Genomic DNA, 26,302 nt, shown 5'->3' on the forward strand with positions numbered 1-26,302 from the left:
CTAGCTGGATGACCCCGGGCAAGGGAGATCACTTGATCTGCCTGAGCCTGCCTCGCTCTCCACTTCTGTAAAATTCAAGCAATTGGGCAAGAATTTATTTGAAATAAATTGTATCGTATCTTCTGTTTTTTGTAACCAGCATTTCCTAATGTGTCTCTCCCTTTCAACAAAGTGGGGAAAAGCAGTGAAGAGGGAAAACAATTCAGCAAAACTAACCAACGGTTTGGAAAGATCGGACTTTGTATGCAGTGTTATGCTTCCATAGTCTCCCACTCTGTAAAGGATCGGGATTTTCCTAGCTCTTCTTTAGAGCATTATAGTGGACATTATAATGTCACACCATTCACAGTTTTTCACGTTTAATTTTTATTTTATTTTTTCTCAATTACAATATTTAAACATACCCTTTACTTTTGGTTCTATTGCAGTTGTATATCACTACCATGTATATTCTCCTAATTCTTTGAATTTGTTCATATAACTCTTCCCCTTTGTGTTCCTCCTCTGTATTCCTCCTTTGTATTCGTGAGATCCATTTTTTACATTACAGGATAGTTCTTATTGTCATGTGTCATAACTCCTAATGTATTTATTTATTTTTTATTTTCAAAAATTTATTCTCATTTATTTAAAAGCATATGCATGGGTAATTTTTTTCCTAACATCGATCCTTGCAAAACCTTTTGTTCCAAATTTTCCCCTCCTTCCCTTTGGGGCAGAAGGTAGCTCTAAATCTGTACAGTGGAGAAATTCGGTGGGGCTGCCATGAGAAGGGAGGGCATCTGGGGCAGAGGGGACAAAAGCATAAAGGTGAGAGATGAAATATCTCATAATGAGGAGAGCAAATGATCTTGACTGGAATATAGAATGAATGAGAGGCAGTAGTGGGGAATAATTCTGGTAAGGGAAGATAGAGCTAAATTGCAATGGTTTTATGAATTCCAAAGATACCTCAGACTTTTGTCTCTAAATTTCTATGACTCCTTAAGACACTACACTTGGTCTCCTGGAGATAAGGTGTTCTTCTGGCCCAGCAAACATCTGGTCCTCTCGAAGAATATTTTTCTATTTATCTTCTGCCACATCCCCTGGTCATACTGGTCTTCCACACTGGTCAGCGGTCCTCGACTGACCGGTCTTGTGAGACTTCTAGAGGAGGAATCTGTCACAAATCGTCCTTATTAGATCCTCATTAAATTGAGTTGAATTTCACAGGATTTTAGATGAGGAAGAGAGTCCGGTTGTCATTTAGAATTGAATTGAATTGAATGGGCCTGACTGTGTACTTACTAATGGAAAGTGTTGGCAGGGGCTCGGCCTACTGGTGGGTGTCCATTCCAATTTCAACACAACTAAGTACGGAGGAGGGAAGGCACCTCTAATAGATAGAGTAAATATTGTGATTGAGTTGCTTTCCAATGATAACTTGCCCACATCACTGTGGTCCTCTGATGTTCCCTTCAAAGTAAATAAATTCTCATTCAGAGGGAGCTTGGCATAGTGAATGGGGAACTGGCCTCAGAGTTTGGGGTTCAAGTGTCTCCCTGACCCACACTGGCTACGTGGTCTTAAGCTTATCCAGACAGTTTTGGGAGATCAGAAGTTGCAGTGTCAATCTGTATTAGTGGCAAAATTCTACCCTCTGGGAGTTTCCCAGTTCTATGAAATCAAAGATCGGGTCATAGCGATAAATGCTAATAGGTCAGCATTGGATTACTCAAGATTCACGTCAACGAGGATTAAAGAGGACTGGCCCCAAGTGATGTATTTATCAGTGCTTTCGTGCTGGTGGTGGCTAATTACACAGTGTCTGTTCAACCCAATTGAAATTCCACCTGACTTCTCAAAATAACATCAATATGAATAATAGGGGATAAGCCCCCAGCCTTCCTAACCTCCAATGGACCAGATGAACTGTCCAGACTGAGATAGCCGATTCCCCAGTGGGAAAAAAGAAAAGAGCATGGGACCGATGGCTGCCATTCTCAGCTAACCATTAGATTCAACCCTTCATTCAAAGAAAGGAAATGAAGTAAAGCTTTGCCAGTTGGAACCTTCAAGGGAATTTTTGGGAGGGAAGCTGTCATTATCCTAGCTGAAGTGGGCCAGGATAACACCCCCTTATGGAAAAAAAAAGTCATGGAACATTTAATGACTGGACCCAGCCTGTCAGAGCATGAATTGTCCAGTACCAGGGTTCCACAGCTGCTGACTTATGAGATATTAAGGCTTCATTAGTCTGAGTCTCCTTCTTAAGAAAGCAAATGTTTTGGAGACAGACGTGGGATATAGGGATCAAAGAAACATATTTGATATATATGGTAGCCAATCACTTTTAAAATAGCTAATAAATTGACATTAGCATATGAGCTTAGGGTTCATTTGAGCTCATTGCACAACTTCATATATTTTTCTTTAAAAAGGGGTTCTTAACGTGGGCTACATTAACTTTTTTTTGAATATTTCCATAAATGTATTTCAATATTGGTTTCATTATAGAAACTTGTTTCCTCTGTAAGCCTAGAAATTTTATGTTATAGATTTTATAGCATTTTGTTCTATAAAGAGATCTATAAGCTTAGCAGACTCTCAGAGATCCATAACACCAAAAGGTTAAAATCCCCTAAATGAAAAGAGAACTTACCTAGACCTCAGATCTCAGCCACAACATGTTTGTTTATCACAAAATATTTAATACGTTTATAAATGTTCTTGGAACTAGCCTTACTAATCAGGGCAATGAGCAAATAGGGAAGAATGTGTGATTTCAATACCACAAGGAACTCCAGTGTAGGGTTACTTCTACTAAAGCAGATTGCCACTCATCTATGTTTTAATAGCTTTCTTCTCCATAAAAAGAAGGGAATTAGACTTGACCATCTCTAGATCTATGATCCTATGGGATCATTTTTTTTAAGTTCTAAATTTGACTTTAAAAAGGGTTATTGAAAGTAGATTAAGTAAACATTGGATCCTCTGCCTCAAAAAAAAAAAAAAAAAAACCAAACCACTTCATTCTGTTGAGTTCGATTTCATCAAAAACCCATCAGAATATTAGCCTAGAACCAAGAAGTGCTGGGGAAACAGTTCTAGAATCATTTAACTGGATCGCATTAGAGAATCTGTCCTTTGCCAGGTCCAGGGCTGGAAGTCATGAAGCATCTGCCACGCAGAAAGATCATTTCTGGCCATTAGAAAGGCCAACATCTGGTAGACAAGGGCTTGACCCCAATGAGGTCGGTGGCCCTGGGAGAAAGTCTTTTTTAACAGTGAGCTATTATTTGAAGCCATGCATAAGGCTGGTTGAACTATGTGTCACAGGGAAGGGAAAACTTATCCATGGACACACCATCAGCATTTCCATTTGGTTAGTGGTTGACACATTTGGTTAACCATTCTGTTAGCCCCTGGTTAACCACAGATAGTTCAGAAACTTTACAGAAGTAGCCAAAGTCTCTTATTCACACTCATTCACTTTTTTTTAAAAGATATAGGACACAATTCTTATCCTCAGATGGACTTAAATCTTTTTAATCCTGTATAGAAGGAAAGGACTGCTTGTTGATGCACACTGGGTGACTCGATTACTGGGGTAGCAAGGAGAATATATGTATGCTTTTGGTTTGCAAGTCCCAGGACCTTTGACTCAACTCTACTCTGGTCTCAAAATTACTTGTGCACAAGACTCAGCTCAAGGGCTATCTCTTACATGAGACCTTCCTGATCCCTCAAGCTTGTATTAGCAGCTTTCTTTCCACAAATTATTTCATGTTTACTCTCTCTCTCTCTCTCTCTCTCTCTCCCTCCCTCCCTCCCTCCCTCCCTCCCTCCATATATATCTATGGAGAGAGAGGAGAGAGAGAGAGAGGTGTGTTTATATACTTTTTCTCTTTATTTAATGGTATAAATGTTAAGTGTAAGCTTTTTGAGGGAAGGGGCAGTTTCACTTTTCTCTTGGTTTTCCCATTACCTTGTAATCATCGGGAAGCTTGAGAGAGGCAAAGTCCATTGCAGGTAACATTTTGGACTTGGAATCAGGAAAATATGGATTCAGAGCTTAGCTGAGAGTGGCTTTACCTCACCTAGCCTTACTTTTTTCTATGAAAAAACTGGGGAAAATAACTCTTGAATCACTACCTTCTTAAGTGGTTTTGAGGCTCCAAAGAAATTTTTACTTTGCAAATCATAAAGCACTCTAGAAATGTCACCTATTAATATTTGACCCCTCATTTTTGAGAGAGATGTTGTTTTTTTTCAAGTGTGGATGATGGTGATGATTTGGAATCAGTGAGATTTGGGACTCCCTGAAGCCCTAGAAGGAGTTGTTACCCATTAGTTTGGTGGGGAAATCCAAGACCTGTCATATGCTTGGATATTATTCAACAGTATTTCTTAATTCTTATTTTCTCCATAGACACATAAAGAAGTGGTCAGATACTTCATAAATTAAATATGCCTGCTCTATGAAATGAACTAAATTTGAGCACATGGATCAAATCAAAATGTATGGGGTTTTTCCCTGAGTTTCTAATGGGGAGCTCTCTTTTCTTCGATTATGATTTGACTAAAATGCTAGAAATGGTGCTGAGACTGAAAGAAACTTTGAACTATAATGATCCCAGGCCCTTAATCTCTCAAAAATTTCTGCAAATCTTTTCTTTTTTAAGATTCATCAATATCTCTTGCTTTTACATAACTATTATTGCCTTCTTTACTGAAAGGAGGGGGGGGAGATAAAGAAGAAGAAGACAGAAAGGGAGGGAGGAAGAGAATGAGGCAGAAGGAGAGACAGAGATAAAGAAGCAGAGTGACAGACTTGGGAGAAGAGAAAAGGAGGGAGGGAGGGGGAGAGAGAGAGAGAGAGAGAGAGAGAGAGAGAGAGAGAGAGAGAGAGAGAGAGAGAGAGAGAGAGAGAGAGAGAGAAACACCAAATAAAACATTTATTGTGCCACTGGTTTTTACAACATTATCATTTCCAAATATATCCTCCTCATACCTAGTGAAATTTTTCTTATTTTTTAAAAAAAGATACTAACAAAAATTAATCAAACCATCTACTGTGTTTCAAAAGCATATACACTATTCTACACCCATAGTCTCCCACTTTCAGTGAAAGGAAGGAGACCTAATCACCTCTATACTTCAGTGGAAAATATGCTGGATTTGGAATCAGAAGACTTAAGTTAGGAACCCAGATCTTTTACTTACTACCTGTGTAACCTCAGGCTAATTATCTGATTTCTTTAAATGCAGTTCTTCATGTTAAAAATGAGGGAGCTGGACCAGATGAACTATACTGCCACTTGCAGCTCTAAATCTATGATTTTATGATTTAAAAAATTTTATTGGCAATTTTTATTTTTAAATCACCCAAATTTCCCAAAGGCTTCTCTCCTAGCACAAACCCTTACCAGAATGCCAAAAAACAAACAAAAACCAAACCAGTGGGCAGCCAACCGCTGCACCAAGATCCCCTCTGAGAGGGAGCCCAATGTTGCCCCAGGCAGCCTGTGAAGCAATTTTCAATTCTTCTGTTTCTTCAAGATTCAGCTCAAATCTCACTTTCTGCCTGAGGCTTTTCCCAGTCCTTCCAGCTGCTAATGTCTTCCCTTCTCAGATTACAGTCTGTTTACTCCTGTCTGTATCTTGTATGTCTATTCTGTACCTGAATCTCTAAAAAACTGTCAAGTACTTTGTACTCTGAATCAGGGACAAAGTGATAAGACTCTCACTACTGGAAAGAGCAGAAAGAGGAGGAGGAGAAGTAAAAGAAGAAGGAAAAAGAGGAGGAAAAGGAGGCGAAGAAGGAGAAGGAAGGAAGGAAGGAAGGAAGGAAGGAAGGAAGGAAGGAAGGAAGGAAGGAAGGAAGGAAGGAAGGAAGGAAGGAAGGAAGGAAGGAAGGAAGGAAGGAAGGAAGGAAGGAAGGAAGGAAGGAAAGAAGGAAGGAAGGAAGAAGAAAGAAAGAAAGAAAGAAAGAAAGAAAGAAAGAAAGAAAGAAAGAAAGAAAGAAAGAAAGAAAGAAAGAAAGAAAGAAAGAGAAAGAGAAAAAACAGTTTCTTTTATTTGAATCTAAGCTTGAAACTGAGAATGATTTTTTAATTATCTTTGTATTCCCCACACTTAGAAGAATACATAGCACTTAGCTATTTAATAAATGTTTGTTAACTGAATAAATCCAGGGCTAAATGTGGTTCCTGTTCCATAGGCCATCCCTTCAGAAACTCAAAAATGGCCATCATGTCCCACCGAATCTTCTCTTCTCCAGGATAAGCCTGCTCCCTTCTCTCAGCCAGTTCTTACATAGAATCATTTGCAAAGCCAGGATTCAAATAATTGAGTTTAACTCAACAAATATTATTAGCACCTAGTTTGAAGGGGGAAAAAATCTTATTTTAAAGCATCTGTTCAAAGTAGCTTGAGCTTTTTCTCTCTATCTCATAAACTGGATCTATATAGAGGACAACTTTATTATAGCATCTGACTTTCATAAAGTGCTTTTCAGGTACAGAGGATTTCATATGAAATCTCAAACATTTATTAATCTCCTACTGTGTCTAAGTCATTTAAACCAATTTCCTGATTTTTAATGGGAGCCATTTGAGGTCTTTAACCACAATCCTTCCATTCCCAACCATGGCATTCAGGAGCTGAGCACAATACCCACAGTGGTCCTACAAAGGATATGAGATAGGAGTCAGTGGAGAACTGGTGTGATGTGATCCTGACCTGCTATTCTACCCAGCAGGCCTACGACCACATTCTGGACCCGTGTATCCGTTGTCACAATAAGGGCTTTCGGTACAGACGATTTCCAGGCACATAGATTGGGAGCTGCTGCATATGTTTATGTTCATGGGAAAGGGCACAATATAAGTAGGAGAAAAATAAATTAAAGCCAGCTTTGCATCTTCTGGAAAGAGCTCCACAGAAGAGAGTGGAACCCAAATCCTTCCCATTGCTCTCCGGTGCACCCCAATTCTCCACATGATTAAGTCAGCACCATAGGAATAATGGTTCCTGTGATACACGCAGGGAGTTAGGGTTGCTGTGAGAACCTGAGCTTGCCATTTCCTGACTTCTGCTCTCACATTCAGAGTTGCATGAGCTGGTATTTTCCACAGCCAGTTATAAATGCAAAAGTCCTAGGGTTCAAATGTGTTTTCCTAACATATGTTCCCACCCTATGTTTCTGATTAAAACCTCATCCAAAATAAAATAACAGGGGATCATGTTGGGGTTTTTTTATTTTCCTGAGAGAACTCTCTTCTTCAATAAAAGCAAGAAATAAGCCGTTACCCAAAATTACCCAGGCCTACAGGTGTGAGGCTCTCAGGGCCATGCCGGGTGCTGGCTTTCCCAGCAGGACAAAGAGCGCCATTCTCCTCCCCATCCCCACCAGGAGGGACCCTTCTCTAAATGAAGTTATTGGCCCGAGCTTCAAAGACGCTCCGTGTTTAGACAACACCATTCAAAGCTTTTACTGCTTTTAGTCATAGAGGCAATCAACAAGTGTTTTCCGTCAGCCCGCTATGTGCACGAAGCTGTTTAAGCTGTTGAGGGGTGGGGGCCAGAGGATGAAGATCCTAGTTCTCTGCTTAAGTTAAAACAGCCCTGTATCCTGGGGGAGATGAAGGTGACGGCAGCGAGGCTCTAGGAGGAAGCCTCAGAACTGGGTCAACCTCGTGGCTAGAGGATGGATGGGAGAGCCCTTAGAGGGACCTAGAAGAGAACTCTCTGACCCCAGTAGCATTAGCACAATAGGGCTCGGATGGAAGTTTTCTTCTCAGGGCCTTCCCCCTCATCCTGTTTCTTCTGCACCTCGGGGAGAGGCCTGTCTCTGACCATCAAGACAATGTCCTTACATAACATTTCACCCTGGAAGTAGATCTGGGATCTCCTCAACACGGGTCTTCCCTCCAGTGGTCCAGATGGCCATCCCACCACATCTTCTCACTCTTATCCATGCTTCCCCATCAAAGCTCCAGAAAGGAGCTACAACAGCGGATCAGAGGGTGCCTAGAGTGGCACCTGGGCAACACTCACTGCCCGCACTTATGGCCACTTCTCCCTCCTTTTCCCAGTCATTTCTATCCTAGGTGTCTTTCAAGCCATTTGTGCAAATAGGGTAAAAAATGTCTCAACTCCCATGGCCCCACCTTCCATCTCTCTTGTCCTTTGGCTAATCTGCCATTTTGGTTTTGGGCATGTGGTACATTCCATGATTATTAGCCATATATCATCATTGGGAGAAGATGAACTTTTAAAGGTGGTGTGTGTAGGTGTGTAATTGTGTGTGTGTTTGTGTGAGAAAGAAAGGGGGGAGGGGAAGGAGGGAGAGAGAGCAGCTTCACGCCAGATCAAAAAGTAACTAAGCAAGTCACTTAATCTTTCTAAGGTCCAGGAACTTCCAGGACTTATCTATGCCATAACCATAGATGGATTCCCTTTCCCTCAGTTCCCCTAGCTAGTCGGGTATTATTCTTCTTCTGTCCTGACATTTGATGATTCTATGATCTTATTATAGTATATAGAAGTATATTAGATATTCCATCCTTTAAAAGAAAGACATGTACTTCACATGATTCTGTGTAATTTTCACAGTAATAGAGATTAAACCCATTTCAAGATCCTACAATTTCTTTGGTGTGGATATTCCCTCTACCTGGGCAATTTGGCCAACTGTAGCTCCCAATTACCACCCTGGTCCCCAGATCTATTTTTATTTATTAATAGTTGTCTGGTGTTGTCATGGGTATTTTCTATGACCTCTCAAGAAAGAAATGGAGAATACCAGGGGACATTTGTCCTTTTAAAGTGGTCCTAAATTGAGTGGGAGTGATGGAATATGGTCCAAATATGTCCATCTTTGGGCCAAGAGAAATGAGAAATTGACCTAGTCATTCATGGGATATCCCACACATAATTTATAAAAAAGAAGTTTGAGAGTGCTTACTGTTATTAGTACTGCTACTTTAATCACCACCACCACCACTACTATTAGTACTAGTACTATCATTACCATCACCACGACTACTACTACTACTACTACTACTACTACTACCACCATTACTACCAACACTATTGCTACTACATTACCCACTCTTACTACTATTGTTAACTCTATCACCACTATTACTAGAACAACTACTACTACCATCACCACTACTATTATAATAATAACTACTACTACCATTACCACCGCCATTACTACTAGTACTATTGCTACTACCACCACTACCTGTTATTACTACTAGCACTATTGTTACCAGCACCACCACTACTATTAGAACAACTACTACTTCCTTTCAAAAGAGAAAAAGTAAAGGGGATTTCCCTCCCCACGTTCACTTTCATGCGCTGGTGGAGTCCCCCAAGGGTGGCGTTGAGTAGGTAGCCCAGTCAGCCTTTCACATTGTCTCTGCCCTGTATTCAATTCCGAAACATCCCCTTCTGCTATGATCACGTTGCTTTTGTGGCCAAAGCTAAGTAGCTGCTGCATTTACAGCCTTTCTAGAAAGAAGTCCCGTGGAAGAACCTGTCGCCGCTCCCCCGCAGTCCCAGTTTCGATTAGTGCTCGCTCGTGTACGTGCTGTGATTCCTCCCCAGAAAGCAGGGTTTCCAGCTCCACAAATGTTTCTAATTGATAGAGGACTGGGAAAGGGAGGATCAGGGCTGTCTGTGATTGGGCGGGGTCTCTGACTGTGAAGGAGACTGTGCAGCCAGAGCTGTGAGCGGGACTCGTGTGTGTGTGTGTGTGTGTGTGTGTGTGTGTGTGTGCACCCACTGCACACTCAGTTCAGGCCTGAGTTAGAGGGAGCAGGCGGGAGGTGATGGCTGCAGGATGAGGTAGATGGCTGACTTCTGACCAAGATTCAGCTCCAGGGCAGCTGGCCCACCCTCCCATTGGGAGCAGTGAACAAGGAGCTTATAAAATACACAGCCCCAGTGGAAGTGACCCATTGACTGAAACCAGCTGCGTGTGTGTGAGTGTGTGTGTGTGTGTGTGTGTGTGTGAGAGAGAGAGAGAGAGAGAGAGAGAGAGAGAGAGAGAGAGAGAGAGAGAAAGAGAGAGAAAGAGAGGCAAAGAGAGAGAGAGACAGAGAGAGAGGAGAGAAGGACAGGCCGGCCTTGGACTGTTCCTCCAGGTTTGCTATCACAAATAAATGGAAATGGTCAAAGGGACTATGAAATCATGAAGATCATTTTCTTCTTTCCTGCAGTTGCACCTCAGTAATGACCAGGGTTTTTATAGCTGAAAAAAATGTTTATTTGCTCATTAATTTCCCGCCAGCCTCCCTCCTCCAAGCCCATTTCTTGGCATGACACAGAATGTTATTTAAAACAAGACATGGTTTAACTTCAAAGAGAAAAATCATTCTGAAAAATACAGCTTGGATTCATTTGCTGGTGATTTATCATTCTTCGAAGTGGGGATTACGAATATGTATATTTGCCTTCTCTTAATGATTTAGAGTGTAATCTTTCTCCTTGACCCTGGGACACGGTGGAGCCAGGCGATGGTCTCAAGAGCCTTCCAGCGGTGCCCTGAGATGCTTAGGAAGGGACTGGAAGAGAAAGGGGCCAGAGATTTGGAAGCAGAAAGTCCCTCAGCCATTCTCTAGTCCACATTTCTCATTTTACAGATGGGGAAACAAACTTAGAAAGGAGAAGGTACTTGTTTAAGGTCACACAAAGCCAGGAGTTATCCTAGATCACCTAACTCTATTCAGATGCTTTTCCACCTTCACACTGCGCCATCTTCCTCCGAGAATAGTGAAATTATCCCTTAATGATTGGTCTAGTTCAACCCTTGGCTCCATGTGCGATGGAGGCTAAAAGCCAGAGGGCGAGAAGAAGAGCCAGGGTCCTGGGTGGACGGAGCTGGCCCGGACAATAAGTGCATCTCTCCTGCATCACGCGGGGGTTGAAGGCTGCTCTTGGCCCCGCCAGTCCTGCCGTCCTCCACAGGGATTAGGTGGAATCGCAGTGATGAAGTTCTTGCAGCATGACTGAGGAATGTGAGGAGCGGAGCTGGAAAGTTATTCTACGTCCTGAGCCAGGCAGGGAGCTGACGGGAGGCAGAAATAAATTTCATTCCATAGGGCGAGCTAATTATCAAGGAGATGACAATCTGGGACATCCGTCAGGAGTCATTGGTTCCTAATTAGAAATGGAAAAAGTTGTAACATATCGCAAGTGGTAACATCAGTCCGACCCTTACTATCTTTCTTGATTCTGACACGTCTCTCTTGGGGATGAAGTTGGGATTTTTTTGCCCCAAGCTATCAATAAGCATTTATTAAGTGCCTACTGTATGCCAAGCCCCGAGATAGCCACTGAAGATACAAGTACAAAGAACATAGGGATAGCTAGGTGTTTAGGTGCATAGGTCCTTGGGCCTAGAATCAGGAAGACCTGAATTCCGACACTTATTAGCTGTGTGACCAAGAAGCTTTAAATAAAAACAAAACAAAACAAAATCCGACTGTTTTCCTGGTTTCTTTCTATTTGATTGGCTGTGCTTTTCCAAAATTCAGGTCTCCCTGCTTCTAGCCTCCAATCTAGAAAAATGACGAAATAATTTTCCTAAAACATCAATCTTACCATAAAACTCCCTGGTCAAAAATCTGATTCTTTTTCATCTCTGAGGCAAAATGGCCCATTTGTTTAAGCTTTTCCTGGCGCTGAGCTACCTCCACAGGCTTTTTTATATTTCCATCCCTTCATATACTCCGCATTTCAGGCCACTCACCGTTCCCTGAAGCCGGCGCTCCATTCCTCCTTCAGTACAAGCTATTTTCCGTGCCTACGATGGTGTTGAACCATCAAACTCCAAGTGGTGGAAAGTGAGGCCGGGATCAAAGAGCTGAGCTGAGCAGCCCTGGAAGGTAGACCCACAATCGCTTCAATTTCAGACAATGCACCCATTAAATACATACTTATTGTATTTTAGGCACTCTGCTTGGTACTGAGCAAGGACATGGAGAAAAATAAGGGGAACGAGGAAAACACATTTCCTCCCATGAGCTTATGTTCCGTTTCAATACTGCCTCAGAAATATTCACATCGTGTGGTTTTAAAAACTCTGGGTAATTGTGACTTCTGATAAGATGGGATCCATTTAATGGAAGTTTTATTGTCAATGGTCAAAAAGTACTATCATTAGCATAGAAATTGCCCTGGATCCCCGAAGATTCCATACTGAAGATTAAAATCTGACAGGTCCTGATTATAAAATGCTTTCAGGATCATCCCAGGAACAGTCTGAGTATGTTCTCTGACCACTGACCTAGCTAGATCCAGAGCAGCTCATCTGCAATATGTTGGCCAATACGGGATGGATTTATTGGCCGTGATAACCCGTGATTCCTGTGCTGGCTAGCAAACTGTAACAGAGAACCTCGGCTTTACTGCAGCTGTTCTTGCTCCCTAATAGCATTTAGTACAATCTGTGATCAGTTTTGATTGCAAACCCACAAAGAGAACTCAAGGTCCTTTTGGAACAATATTAGGCAATACACAGAATCACAAGGTTTGCTCCGTGTATTCACGTCAAATGAGAATTGGTAATAATCTGAGAGTTAGGCTATTGTTATTATGTCCATTTTATAGAGGGGGACAACTAGTCTAGGGTGATATAACTATAAGTATCTGAGGTAAGATTTGAACTCAGATATTCCCGATTTCAAGATCAGGATGCTATTCATTGACCTTTGCCCCCACCCTCCCCACCTTGCTACAGGAAAGCATTTGTGAAGTAGGGTGAGCCTGCGATGAGACATACTTCTTAATGCATGACCTGTTTCTAAAGGAGAAAGTATTTGATGATGGAGGACCCAGGATATTGTTCTGCTCTGTGAGGATCATCGGTTACTACAACAAGAACCATTTTGCAGAATCCAGCCTGGGCCAATCATTGAGTAATCCTTTATGACAGACTATTATTATTTTTTTAATCAAGAGCCATTCAGTGTTTCATATGTGCTGGGAATTTTCTGGGGCCCAAAATTGTTAAGGCTTCCCACCCATCCTAAACAAGAAATACAACTTTCCTCATTATTCTACCTTCTTCCTGGTCATTCCCTCCCAAAGTCAAGGAAATCTTTTGGGTGCTGCAGAGTGATATTACCATGAGGGACTCATCTCCTGAACCGATCTGATACCCAGCAAAGAGAGGCAAAGCTTCTTACAAGCCATGAGTAAATCATAATCGTTATCTTCCTCATTGCAATAATATCAGCAATAATAATAATTGTTAGTACTTATATAGTATTTTAAGGTTTTCAAAATGATTTACAAATATTTTCTCGTTTTATCTTCATGACAACCCTGGAAGGCATATTATTATCTATATTTTATATACGAGGAAACTGAGGCAAACAGAGGTGAAGCACACAGCTAATGAGTATCTGAGGTTGAATTTGAACTCAGGTCCTCCTGACTGCAGGCCTAATGCTCTAACCCCTGCCTGCCTAACTGCCTCACTCAGGTCACTTAAAGTCCAATACTCTGTTTCCTCAATTGTAAAATAAAGTACTGGCGCCCTGGTCTGGAAATGGCCTTCTAGTTCTAATTTAGGAGCTACGATGGCCATGCTGCCGGATTGGGCCATTCGTCAAGCCACCAATTAATACACCTCCCAGTCTATATTTGTTTTGTTTTTTTAATTTGTACATAATTAATCTACCAGTAACCATTGTGCTGGACACACTGGAGAAACATATACAAAGAATGAAGCAATCCCTGTGTACAATGAATGAGCTTGCCTTCCAGTGGGGAAGGGAAGGACATATGTGGTCGTAATCCCACCAAATACTATTCCTGGGTCTTGGTTTGCTCCTCTATGGAATGGGGACTAGATTGTATCTGAGGTCCTTTCCATTGCACTTTTAAACTCTCTCTCTCTCTCTCTCTCTCTCTCTCTCTCTCTCTCTCTCTCTCTCTTCTTTTCCTTCTTCTCCTCCTCCATCTCTCTCCTCTTCCTTTTCCTTCTCCTCCTCCTCCATCTTTCTCTCTCTCCCTCCATCTTTTTCTCCTTCTCTTTCTTGAAGATATTTCCAGTTGGGTTCCAGATGACTGCAATAAAACAAATGTCTCAATAAAGCAAGACATGAGAATTTTTTGGCTTCTCAGTGCATATTCAAGTTACATTTACATTATACTGTAGTCTTTTAAATATGCAATAGTATTATAGCTAAAAACAGTGCAATACCTTGATTTAAAGTACTTTATTGCTAAAACAAAATGCTAACCATCACCTGAGCCTTCAGTAAGTTGAGATTTTTTTTCTGGTGGAGGGTCTCATCGCAATGTTGATGACCGCTGACTGGGCAGGGCGTCTTGGCTGAAGATTGGGGGGCTGTGGCAATTTCTTAAATTAGGACAACGATGAAATTTGCCCCGTGCATTAACCCTTCCTTTCACTTGAACACTTAGAGACCATTGTAGGATTATTAAGTGATTTAATTTCAGCATTGTGACTTTGGGAATAGAGAAGTGGGAAGAGAGAGAGAGAAAGAGAGAAAGAGACTCAGGAACTGTTGTTTGGTGGCATTTATTGATTAAATTTTCTGTTTTATATGGGCACAGTTCATGGCACAGCAAAGCAATTACAATAGTAACATAATTCAGAGATCTTTGGTCAGAAGTCACCATGATGGATCAAAAAATAATGAAAAAGGTTGAAATATCAGATGAATTGTCAAAATTTGAGTCTTAGAGACATTTTGTGACTATCAACTGTTGAGAAATTGATACCAATAGAGACATAGGGTTGCCACAAACCTTCAATTTGTTAAAAAAAAAAAAAAAAGCAATATGTGTGAAGAGCAATAAAATGAGATCTGTATGTGTAGATATCTACGTGTGTGTACATATGTGTGTATAACTTGTATATTAATTTAGTTATATACTAACTTTGTGTATATGCTATATATACCACATGTATAAAATTAATAAATACAAATACATACAAAGTCATTAAACACACAGTGATTTAGGGGAGGATACTAGCAGTTGCTGGGAGGAGGGCCCTGTAAAAGGTAATGTTTGGGGCAGAGGAAAAGAGAGTGTGCGTTCTGGATGTGGGGGATGGCCGGTGCAAACACCAGGAAGGGAAATGGGCATGAGGGAAGAACGGAGAAGTCAGGTGGACTGGATCATAGCGTGTGGGAATGGGAGCAGTGTCCGTCAAGGCTGGAAAGGTCAGCTAGGAACAGACTGTGACGACCCTTAAAATACCAGCTAAGGCTGTCGTGTTGGAACTGAGCTCAGAAAGGTTGGAATCGCACCTATGGCGCTCCCTGGGTGCTCACAAACATCCCTTCCGTTTTCTGGGCATTAGATTCCTCATCTGTCAAATGGGTATGACGGTGTCTACGGCACCATCCTCGAGGGCCCGTTGTGAGGAAGCCCACAGTGCTATGAAAGCGCCGGGTGTGATCCGAGTTCTCTGTGACCCCGGTCCCCCAGACTGTTACGGGCTGTGCATTCACTTCTCTGTCCCCGTGGGTTCTCCCACGCCCACCCCCAGTAGGGTGTTGGCTCCTTGAAGGCAGGGATTGTCGCATTTGGGTTTTTCTCTGTCCCCAGCGTGTGGCTTGGCACTGACATAGGGAAGGCGCTGAGCAAAGGCTCCTCAAGTTATCTAGAACCAGCCTCCCACAGACCCCGCCGGCCACTCCTGAAGACCCCCACCGGCCACCCGCAGGCAGCCCCCCTCAGACACCGCCGGCCACTCTCGCAGGCAGCCCCCCACAGTCCCTCACTGGCCACTCCCGCAGGCCCCCGCTGGCCACCCGCAGGCAGCTTCGCTCAGTTTCCCCTCTCCCCGCTCTCTTGCAGAGGCTGAAGGCGGCCCTGACTCACCACCCCGCGGCCATGTCCAACGGCAACATGAACAGCATGGGCCACATGATGGAGATGATGAGCTCCCGCCAGGAGCAGACGCCGCACCACCACCTGCACTCGCACCCGCATCAGCACCAGACGCTGCCGCCCCACCACGCGTACCCGGCGCACCAGCACCAGCACCAGCACCCCGCCCACCACCCCCACCCGCAAGCCCACCACCAGCAGAGCCACCCGCATCACCACTCCCACCTCCACGCGCACCCGGCCCACCACCAGAGCTCGCCACACCCCCCCCTGCACTCGGGCGGCCAAGCACAGGTGAGTGCGGGGACAGGGGAGGGGGGGCCGGCCCTGGCCTCTGTCTGGTCATCGCACCGCGCCAGGCCTCGAGGAGGGATCCCTGTCTCAGATTCAGACCCAGAGGGAGGGAGGGGGACAAATACAGCCTCGCTCAGAATCAGGGCTCACCCCCAATCTGTGAAACCTGGAGAAGAATAGGGAACCCAAAGCGGGGTGGGTCACAGGGCCTGGGTCTGAATTCCAACCATCCACTTCCTACCTGGGTGACCTCTGTTCAACTCTCAGCCTCAGTTTCCTCACCTGTAAAATAATCGCATTTTTCCCATTGACTTTGCTCGCCCCCTTTCATTATAAATTTATGGTCCTGTGCCCCGTGTTTGAATCCTATCTCTGTGACATTTTGCCCGTAGGACCTTGCACGAGTAACAAACTCTGTGAGCCTCAGTTTCCTCATTTACAAAATGAAGGGACTGGAGTAAATGGCCATCGGTTCCCTCCAGCTCCAGAGGGTGATTCTGTCATTAGCGACGAGAAACTGAATCTGCTTTTTCCAGGTGCCCATAATCAGATGCTGCCCAATAACCAACTTAATTAAGTCTTGGGGCTTTAGTTGGATCGCTCGTAATACTGAAATGAATTAGAATATGGAGCTCCTTCTCACAGCGACCTTGGGAGTAACCGAATAGCAGGGAAACAGGCCTGGGGCCTATATAGGTTTTGGGGCAAGGAAGAACTCCATGGATTTTTCTGCTATTTGGATTTAACATGGAGGAAAAAAGAAAAAAGGCCCAGGATCTGTCAGTGAGGAATCCCAATGATAATTTCTTCCTCTGCAAACAAGAGGCTTCCCCAGAGCAATGGCTGCAGCCCCGCTTCTGCCCCGCTTCTGGCAAATCCACCTCCAGCTCCCCTCGTCCATGTGATCCTAGGCCCACCAAGTGCCACCCCAGAGTCTCAGGTTTTTCGTTTGTGAAATGGAGAAGGCGGGGACTGAGGGCACCGGGCCCTTCCACCTCGCGTCTGGTCGTGGGCCTTCTACGTGGCGGTGAGGGCCAAAGCCCAGGCCCAGCTCACTGCAAGGGTGGGATGGGAAGGCCCTGAGGGACAGTGGTAGAGTAGACAGACGTGAGGTCACCGTGAAAGGAGGGAGGGAGCGCTTCCCAACGGGCCTCCAAGCATCCGGCAGGGCTGTCTGTGTGCCGGGCACTGAGGTGTGACCGGGGGCAGTCTCCCGGTGCAGTGGGCAGGGCACGAGGCCCAAGGCCAGGGCGACTTGCATTCAGATCTGGCCTCAGACACTTGCTAACTGTGCGACCACAGCCAAGTCACTTAACCCTGTTTGCCTCAGTTATACAAGGAGCTGGTGAGGGAAACTCTGTTATTCTTGCCACCAAACCCAAGGGGTCAGGAAGAGCTGGATGTGACTAAAATAAATGAACAACAAAGCACGTACCGGGACAGAGTGAGCAGTTACAGATGGCCGTGGATGGTCCGCTGAGGGACTGAAGGAAGCCCTCAAGGAGCTGACATTTTCTTGGAGGAAAGCCGAGTTCTAGCTCCAAGATGGCGCCAGGTTCCCAAGTGAAGGCTTGAGGCCAGGAGAGGAGCACGATAATAGCCGAGGGGACAAGATTTCTCTCCTTCCTAAATAAAAGGACAAGCTTAGGCTCGGCCCTCAGTGGCTAGTCACTCCACAAACAAGGTTAGCAGCCCTTCTCATCTTAAAAGCCACTCATTAGCTCCTTAGCCTCCAGTCAATTGCCCTCCATCTCAGTCTCAAGACACTAAGTGGCCAATTGTACTTGCAATTAGTTAATTGGCTGGATGTAATTAGTTGGAGAAGCATTTTCTTTTCCTACTTGCACAGTCCCAGAAAGAGTTGAGGTCAGGATCTTGGGAAGGTCTGACCAAGAGAGCCATTTGGACCATGTCCCCAGATGCCAGTGGGACATTTCAAGTCATCTCATGTCAACTGATCTTATTGATTTCTGAACCCAAACAGACAGAGGGAGGGTTTCCCAGGAATCAAGGGCCCGGATTAGTTGGATAGAGGAAAGAGAGCCCTGGATTTGGGTCCAAATTCCTATTTCTTCAGCTTCCCCCCCATGGAGGACTCTGAGCTCTTTAAGTAACTTCTCTGAGCTTCAGTTTCTCCATATGTGACCTAAGGGAGTTGTTCTCAATGACCTTTAAACCGGTGATCCCATGAGACCCCCAGCAATGAGACTTGGCAATGAGACCCCCAGCTCTGGTGATTCTTAATCCAAGTTAGGCAGTGGTTCATCCAAATAGCCACCCCCTTCACTCAGAAGAAAATGTTCCCTTCTGTTTGTAACATAAGATTGGAGTTACTTGTCCTGAGCTCCCTCTCTCCTCTATCTCTCGGAGTCTCTGGTATGTTTTTTCTTTCTGTCCCATTAATGCTTCCACTCGAATCCCTGATCCCATCCCTTCTGTCATTCAGTTCTTTGTTTTGCTCATCACCAAATCCATAGTTCTCATGGCTTCAGCCACTCTTCTCCTTCCACTCTGCCTGTGAGTGTGTCTCATCCTTCCCTTCATCTCTGACATCCTCCCAAAGCTACCATTCTACATCTATTTTCCTTCAATCCTCAATTTCTAGAAAGAATCAGTTATACCCAAGACTGTTCTTCATTGCCCCCCCCTCCAGCTTTGCAACTCCTCACAATTTGGCATCTGTCCTTAGCTTCCTGCTCAAGCTTCCCCCCACCCCCCCAGAGTCCCCAACAGTCCTGTAAATGCCCTATCAATGTGGCTGTTCCTCTCTTTCCTCATCTTCTTTTACTATTCTATTCTATTTGATACCATTTGGATACTCACTATGTATGATAAGTGTTTATGGGATTTAATTGGGTAAGGATGGAGAAAGATTAAAGGAAAAGGAAGAAAGATAAGATTTTGACACTGAAGTTTTAAGCATGTAAGACAGGGAGGATGGTGGTCCCATTAACAGAAAAAGGGAAGCTGAAAGGAAAGGGATGTTTGTAGGGGAGATAAGGCTAATTTTGGCCATGTAGAGCCAAAATATAGAAGAGATGTCTTATGCACAGTTGGAGCAGTGAGTAGCCCCCCCTCCATTTGGATGATCAGTCCTCCCAAGATTGCCATGATTTGGTATGACCATTGTTTCTCACTTTCTGATAGTTCATCTTTGTTCCTCTAACCTTAAAGTATAAGTGTCCCTCAATATTGTTGAGGCTTTCTTCTCTTTTCTGCTCTCATTCCCTCCCATGACTCCAATTACCATCTCTAGGCAGATGGCTCCAATATGATATTATTGTCTTAAAAGCATCCCAGTGCCTAGAAGAGAGCCCAGCACATAGCAAATAACATGCTTGTTGATTGATTGAAATCCATGTATCTACCTTAGTCTCTCCCCATGAACTACTCACTGTTCCAACTGTCTACAAGACATCTCTTCTTTAGCATCTCAGGCTCAACATGAGCAAAATTAGCCTTATCTCCCCTCAAAACATCCCTTTCCCCTCAGCTTCCCTTTTTCTGTTAATGGAACCACCATCTTCCCTATCTCACAAGCTCAAAACCTCAATGTCCAAATCGTATCTTTCTTCCTTTTCCTTTAATCTTTCTCCATCCTTATCCAATTAAATCCCATAAACACTTATCACACACAGTGAATACAATGCTTTGTTCTGTTGGTCCCAGCTTCACAATATCTCTTGCAGCAATATCATCCTCTTTGCTCACATGACCGGGTTCCTAGTTCAGGTCCTTTCTGGCTTTTGCCTGGAAGTTTTTGTCCCTCCGTCCTAACCCCCAGGCTTCCCCTTCTCTAACCTTCATACAGCTGCTCAAATAATAAACTTGGAAGGCTGGGGGATGAATGGGAATCGAGAAAATGGAGACACCCACAGTAGACTCCTCTTTCAAGGATTTTAACCAGGAAAGCAAGAAGAGCTATAAAATGATAACTTGAGAAGGTGGTAGGGTTGATGGTTAGGATTCAGGAGCCCTCAACTTGCTTCTAAACAGGAGGGAAGGAGTCAGTAGAGGAGATGGTGAAGCTATTAGATGTAGAATAATGGAACAAGGTATAGATTTGGGGCAAGAGATCAAGGTCATGAGTGGGATTAAACTGAAATTTAATATTCCTTTCCATTATTTAAATGTTATTTAACATTTATTTTAATATGTTGAGAAAGGCCATGAGATCGTTAGGGATCCTTGACACTTGGATCAAAAGTTAGAAATACCTTCCCGAGAGTTTTAACCTACAAGAAGGGGGCTCGATGTTTGTGGAGATAAATTAAACTTTTATGGAGATTAATTTCGTGATTCTGATTTTTAAAAACAGTTTGAAAAAGATCAAAACCTTAGAGAATTCAGTTGCAGGGAGCCCAGACTAATTGGAGCACAAAGGGCTGTTTTAGGTCTGTATCTGTAAACTTTCCTGACTACAGGAGGAGGAGCATAGGGTTCAGTCACGGAGGGACCTCTGAGGGGCTCTAATCCACTGTCCATTTTACAGATTAGGAAACCAAAGTCCAGAGAGTAGTCATTTGCCTGAGGACACATGGGTAGGGAGAGGCAAAGCTGGAATTAGGAGCCAGGTCCTCCACCAGACGTCCAGAGCGGTCCCTGTAACACTTGTACTGGATATCCTCAATGCTCTGCTTGTCTGGCTGAGTCTGCCGCGGGAGCAAAGGGAGGCCTGATGAATACCATCTCTCTACTGGCCCTGCCATCCTAACATAAGTAATGTCTTCAGCTTAAAGCCTCGAGGGGGTGGGAGGGAATGGGGAGGAAGGGGAACTGGCCACCTAGAGAGATGAAGTTCTGGTGGAAGGTCAGGAGGGAGACCCCGAACGGCAGATGGAGGGGAACCGAAAACCCCCTTCGCCAGGCTTGCCATTTTGCTAAGCCTGCTCCCCCAAATGTGAATATGAGCTCATGATTTATTTCACACAGGAAAAGGATTTGGATAAAAGCAAAAATAGCCGGGCGGTTCAGCGTGTTCTCTGCAGAGATGTTTTGCCTTGGAGTGGGTGGTTTGGCTCCAGTGCCGGCCTCTGAAGTGACAAGCACTCAGTCTTTCCCAATAACAGGGCTGGCTACCTCGATGGTCCCCAGGGGGACCCAGGCTTTAGATGGATCATATGTTTTCTCACTAGCATGCATTAGGAGGCTAGTGGGTGTTATGAAGTCACCAATAAGTGGCTCTGAGAAACACTTTTTGTGTTTTAGAAAAGTCGGCTCACACACATGCACAAACACAACCCCGAGACTAATGGCACCGAAATCCCAGAAAGTCTGATAGAGTTTGGGGTCAGACTACATCACCGCCCATCAGTCATTCCTCAAGATGTCAACCTGCAGCCATTAGCGTGATGCCTCTGGTCTGTCAGTCGGTGCACAAACACCGAGGGCTGATTTTGTGCCAGGGAACGTTGGCGAGGCGGGCTGTTGGGTTCCATTTCTTAGACTTTCAGCCCAGTACTCACGTAGGTCTCTGGTAGAACAGCCTCATGGAGATTACAGCTGTAGATCTCAGTGACTGAGAAATGACTTTATTTTTTTACTTGCGACTGAAAAAAAGGAAGGAGGAAAATGCCCTGATGGGGAGCATCAGGCATCCACGCCCCCGCGAACGGATCACAGAGTATTGTGGGGAAGGAAGGCAAAGGCAGCAACATAGGAGGTAGCTGGACTTTGAAATGTCCCTGAGCCTCAAGGACACCTGGTCAAGTACAGGAGAAACAGGACCGGGCAACTCCAGGGCCCGTGGTGCATTTGACCCACTGGGATCCCAACTGTCTTGGAAGCAAATGGGATCCTTGCTCTTAGACAGCAGAACTGCAGCACGGAGCCCTGCTGCTTTGTCATTGTCATCATCCGGGTATTTTATGTGTATTACTAAATTTCACTCTATTTTACAACAAATCCATGAGGCAGATGCTTCATTAGCCCATTTTACAGGTGAGAAAACTGAGGATTAGACATGGTAAGGTACTTTCTCCGAGCCCCAAGCTAGAGACTGATGGGAACCAGGTCTCTCCCAGCACTCTTTTTTCTCTACCCTAAGGCTTCTCATTTGCTCACAGACTGTCCTCAGAGATGGGGAACTTCTGCAGGAAAGGCTTCCAATCACTCCAGAGTGAAGCTGGAGGCAGAGAATTTGTGGAAAGCATTTGGCCAGCATTAGGGGAATGATATCTAGGTTTTAGGGACCTTAAGGAAGGAACTCCCAAGTCAGATGGGTTCCTGGGTCCTCCTAGAAACTGCCTGACCCTTTGGATTCTGCCCAGTGGGGCAGGGAAGGCTGTACTGGACTCATCACAGTCCTGTCCCAGGGAGGATCAGCTTTCCAAGGGCTGCTGCAACCACTGACCATTCCTAGAACTCTTTTCAGGTGGTTGAATTCTGTCAAACCCAACCACACTCCTCCTCTTGCTCTTCATTCTCTTCTCCCTCTTTTTTCTTCCTTTTCTCTTCCTCCTCCTCCTCTTCCTCTACCTCCTCTTCTTTCTTCTCCTCCTCCTGCGCCTTCTCCTTGTTGTCCTCCTCCTTCTTTTTCCTATTCCTCCTCTCCTTCTCTTCCTTCTCCTTCTTTTCTTTTTTCTTCTCCTCCTCCTTCTTCCTTTCTTTTTTCTTCTCCTCCTCCTGCTCCTTCTTTTTCCTATTCCTCCTCTCCTCCTCTTCCTTCTCCTTCTTTTCTTCTTCTTCTTTTCCTCCTCCTTCTTCCTTTCTTTTTTCTTCTCCTCCTTCTTTTTCCTATTCCTCCTCTTCCTTCTCCTTCTTTTCTTTTTTCTTCTTCTTTTCCACCTCCTTTTCTTTTTCCTTCTCCTTCTCATCCTCCTTTTTCCTATTCCTCCTCTTCTTTTCCTTCTTCTTTCCTTTTTCTTCTTCTTCCCCTCCTTCTTTTCCCTCCTCCTCTTCCTCTTCTTCTTTTTAGTACATTTTTTTTTAATTCAACTTAAAGGAAACATTTTTGATCATCCCTTTGGGGAGAAAGGAGTCAGGGCAGAATTATTTTCTCTGAGTGCCTTAGAAGGTTAGAAAGTACTGGAGGAACTTTCTCTAGACTATCCTTGCTTGAGAGCTGGGAGGAACCTGAGAGGCTATTTGGGCCAGGAAGCCCAGGGAGATTAAGCGATTTCTGCAAAGTCACACACCTAAGGAAACATCAGAAGCAAGATTCAGTCCAGAGCCGGTGTTTTTTCTCTCACTTTACCATCAGTAACTGAAGTCCAGCAATGCAAGGTCATCAAATTGCTCCTATCCTGCCATCTTTTCTTATCCTTCTCCCCCCACCTCCAGGTGACCTGGTCTTTTCCTGCACCTGTGCCATCTCCCTCACTCAAATGCAGACTCCTTGGGCCCAAGGAATTTTTCTGCTAGCACACAGCAGGCACTTAATTTATGCTGAATAAGTGGTTAGTTACTAGAATTGGGAAAGCCAAGATGAGTCTTAGGTGACGCTTTTTTTTTCTTTTTTTTTTGCTGAGGCAGTTGGGGTTAAGTGACTTGCTCAAAGCCACACATCTAGGAAGTGTTCAGTGTCTGAGACCAGATTTGAACCTAGGTCCTCCTGACTTTGGGCTGGTGCATGATCCACTGTGCTACCTAGGTGTCCCCAGGTGATGCTTTTTTTTTTAAACAAATGAAGCCAATTCATGTGAATTCCACAGACATCTTTAGCCACCTGCTTGGAGCCAGAAACTCTGAGAAATTGTTGGTGTGAAGACCCAGAGGACAAGCGCCGGCCTTCGGTCGCTTACGTAGGAGAGCGAGGTGCAAATAAGGATACATGAAATGTAGGCGAAGTAAATACAGTGATTGGGGGAGAGGCGCAGGAACCAGTCGGGGAATGGGGAAGCATTTGATCCGGAATGACGCTGGAGATCCCAAGGGGGCCTCTGTATTTTCTTGTTTTCTCAAACTCCTCAGAGTATTCCTCTGACCCACTGAGGCAGCAGAGTCCTGGCCCCCTGGCCCGTCACCGGCCAGCTTGCCTCTCTTTGCTCACCCTTCTCCCTTCCCCTCTCCCCCCTCGGCAGGTTTCACCAGCGACCCAGCAGATGCAGCCCACCCAGACGATACAGCCGCCCCAGCCCACCGGGGGGCGTCGGCGGAGGGTGGTGGACGAAGACCCAGACGAGAGGCGGAGGAAGTTTCTGGAAAGGAACCGAGCAGCTGCCACCCGCTGCAGACAGAAGAGGAAGGTCTGGGTGATGTCATTGGAAAAAAAAGCGGAAGAACTCACCCAGACAAACATGCAGCTTCAGGTGCGGGCCCCTGGCTCCGGGCCGCCACACAAAGGCCCTGTGTACACTGGGCACCGGGGAAACCTACAGGCGCTGGTCGACCTAAGCCCAGATACAGCGCATGGGGTGGGACACCAGCAAAAACATGGGCGCCAGCTACGAGGCTCCGATCCCCAACTGCCCCCCATCCCGACTCCTTGCCGGGGAGTCATCGAAGTGGGGGTTGGCCAAAGGGGAGGGCGCGTGCCATGTTCCACTCTGGCCAGGTCTATTAGCAGATGTTTTATTCAGATAAAGGAACAGATCTAGATAATGCCTTAAAAAGAGCTTCATTCAATTCCATATTGAGTGCTTATAATTATACTTAAACACTATATACTGCTTATATAGTACTTATAAACTAGACTATGCTAAGCACTGGGAATACAAAGGTAAGGAAGGAAAATAGTTCTTGTCTGCAGGGAGCTTGCACTCTACAGGGAGGAAATCATGGATCCACTCAGTTTTCTCCAGTTAAATGGTGATAATAGTAGTTTCTACCTCTGGGTAGTGCAGTAAGAAACAAATAAGATATCTGTAATGTGACTGACACATAGTAGGCATTTAATTAATGCTTGTTTCTCTCCTTCTCCTCTCCCCTATAATTATCCTCAAAGAACAGAAAATTTGTGTAGCATAGATTTGAATAGATTTATTTATTTGAATATCAGTGGTTCTCAAAGTAGGATCCTCATAGTCTTGTACAAATTCAAAGTTAGCTTTTATTTCTAATGTGTAAATGTCTAGTAATATAACCCACATAAACAAAAACTCTTTGAACAGATCCTCAAGAATTTTTAATAGTGTAAAGATACTAGGAACAAAAGTTTGAGAACCACTGGAATAGATCCTTCAGGTTTTTCATTAAGTATTTTGAAATCTATTAGAAAGTGCCCAAGATTTTTGCCCATTCACGAGAGCTTCCAGCTCCATGGCTTGCTCCTGTGAACAATGCCAGGCTCACAGTAAGTATTTAATAAACACTTGTTAATGGATTTCTAAAAAAAAAAAATAATAATAATAATTAAAAAAGAAAAAAAGGGAAAAAAAAGAAATCATGGATAGATAAGATTGATTATAGATTAAGTGATTGTAGATAGACACATATATAAGCATATATTGTATATATGTGTGTACATATTATTCATACTTTCTCTATGTTTCTGTGTGTGTGTGTATGTGTTTGTACACACAAAATCAAATTATAGGCAAAGTAAATACAAAAGGAGGGAACAATACTATCCCTTGTGGGAAGGATAGCATCAGAAGAGTCCTGTAGAATGTAGCTTCAATCTGACAGAAAGAAACCACATGGTTTCAGAATGATTTACCCACAAAAGGGCTGGAATTAGATCACTAGCAGAACTGAGTCATTTGGTGCTTCTTTGGGGTTTTTTTCCCCTTTTGCTTCTAGTGAATAGTCTCAGTTTTTCTTTGATGAAAATAGGGATTGTTCTCGGACAGAGATTGATATGATTTCCAAGAATTTTGAGCTGGGAGGTACCTTCCACATCCAACCTGAAAATAGAAAGAAATGAAAACCTAGAGAAGGGAGATGACGGCCCAAGGGAAAAAAGGGAGAAGATGCGAGAGGCCCTTGTCCGCTCCCCTACAAGACACAGGAGGAAGTTGAGGAAGACAGACTTAGTTGCTGTGTAGAAAGAAGCTTCCTGGTGCTGGGAGCTGGGCAGGAGGTGCCGACATTCCCTCTCAGATGAGGTCTTGAGGCAGGATGGGCATGGGATTCCCATGCAAGAGGCTTAGATTCTGCTACCTTATTGGTGAGACAATGTAGTATATTGCAAGACTTAAAGACCCCTTAGTCCTAAATACTATGACCTTATATTGTAGAGATCGGGGGAGGA

The 26,302-nt window shown here is 44.2% G+C and overlaps 1 protein-coding gene across 3 annotated transcripts in view; it reads left to right on the top strand.

The window, feature by feature from the left end:
- Nucleotides 1-26,302, top strand: part of CREB5 (cAMP responsive element binding protein 5) — a 488,046-nt gene that overhangs the window by 439,047 nt on the left and 22,697 nt on the right. For all 3 annotated transcript variants that reach the window (XM_051963010.1, XM_051963008.1, XM_051963009.1), the window contains 2 exons: nt 15,844-16,170; nt 24,192-24,419. In XM_051963010.1, coding sequence (XP_051818970.1) covers nt 15,844-16,170; nt 24,192-24,419 — 555 coding nt within the window. The remainder of the gene's footprint in view (nt 1-15,843; nt 16,171-24,191; nt 24,420-26,302) is intronic.

This window comes from Antechinus flavipes, chromosome 5 (genome assembly GCF_016432865.1).
Source record: "Antechinus flavipes isolate AdamAnt ecotype Samford, QLD, Australia chromosome 5, AdamAnt_v2, whole genome shotgun sequence".
Classification (NCBI taxonomy): domain Eukaryota; kingdom Metazoa; phylum Chordata; class Mammalia; order Dasyuromorphia; family Dasyuridae; genus Antechinus; species Antechinus flavipes.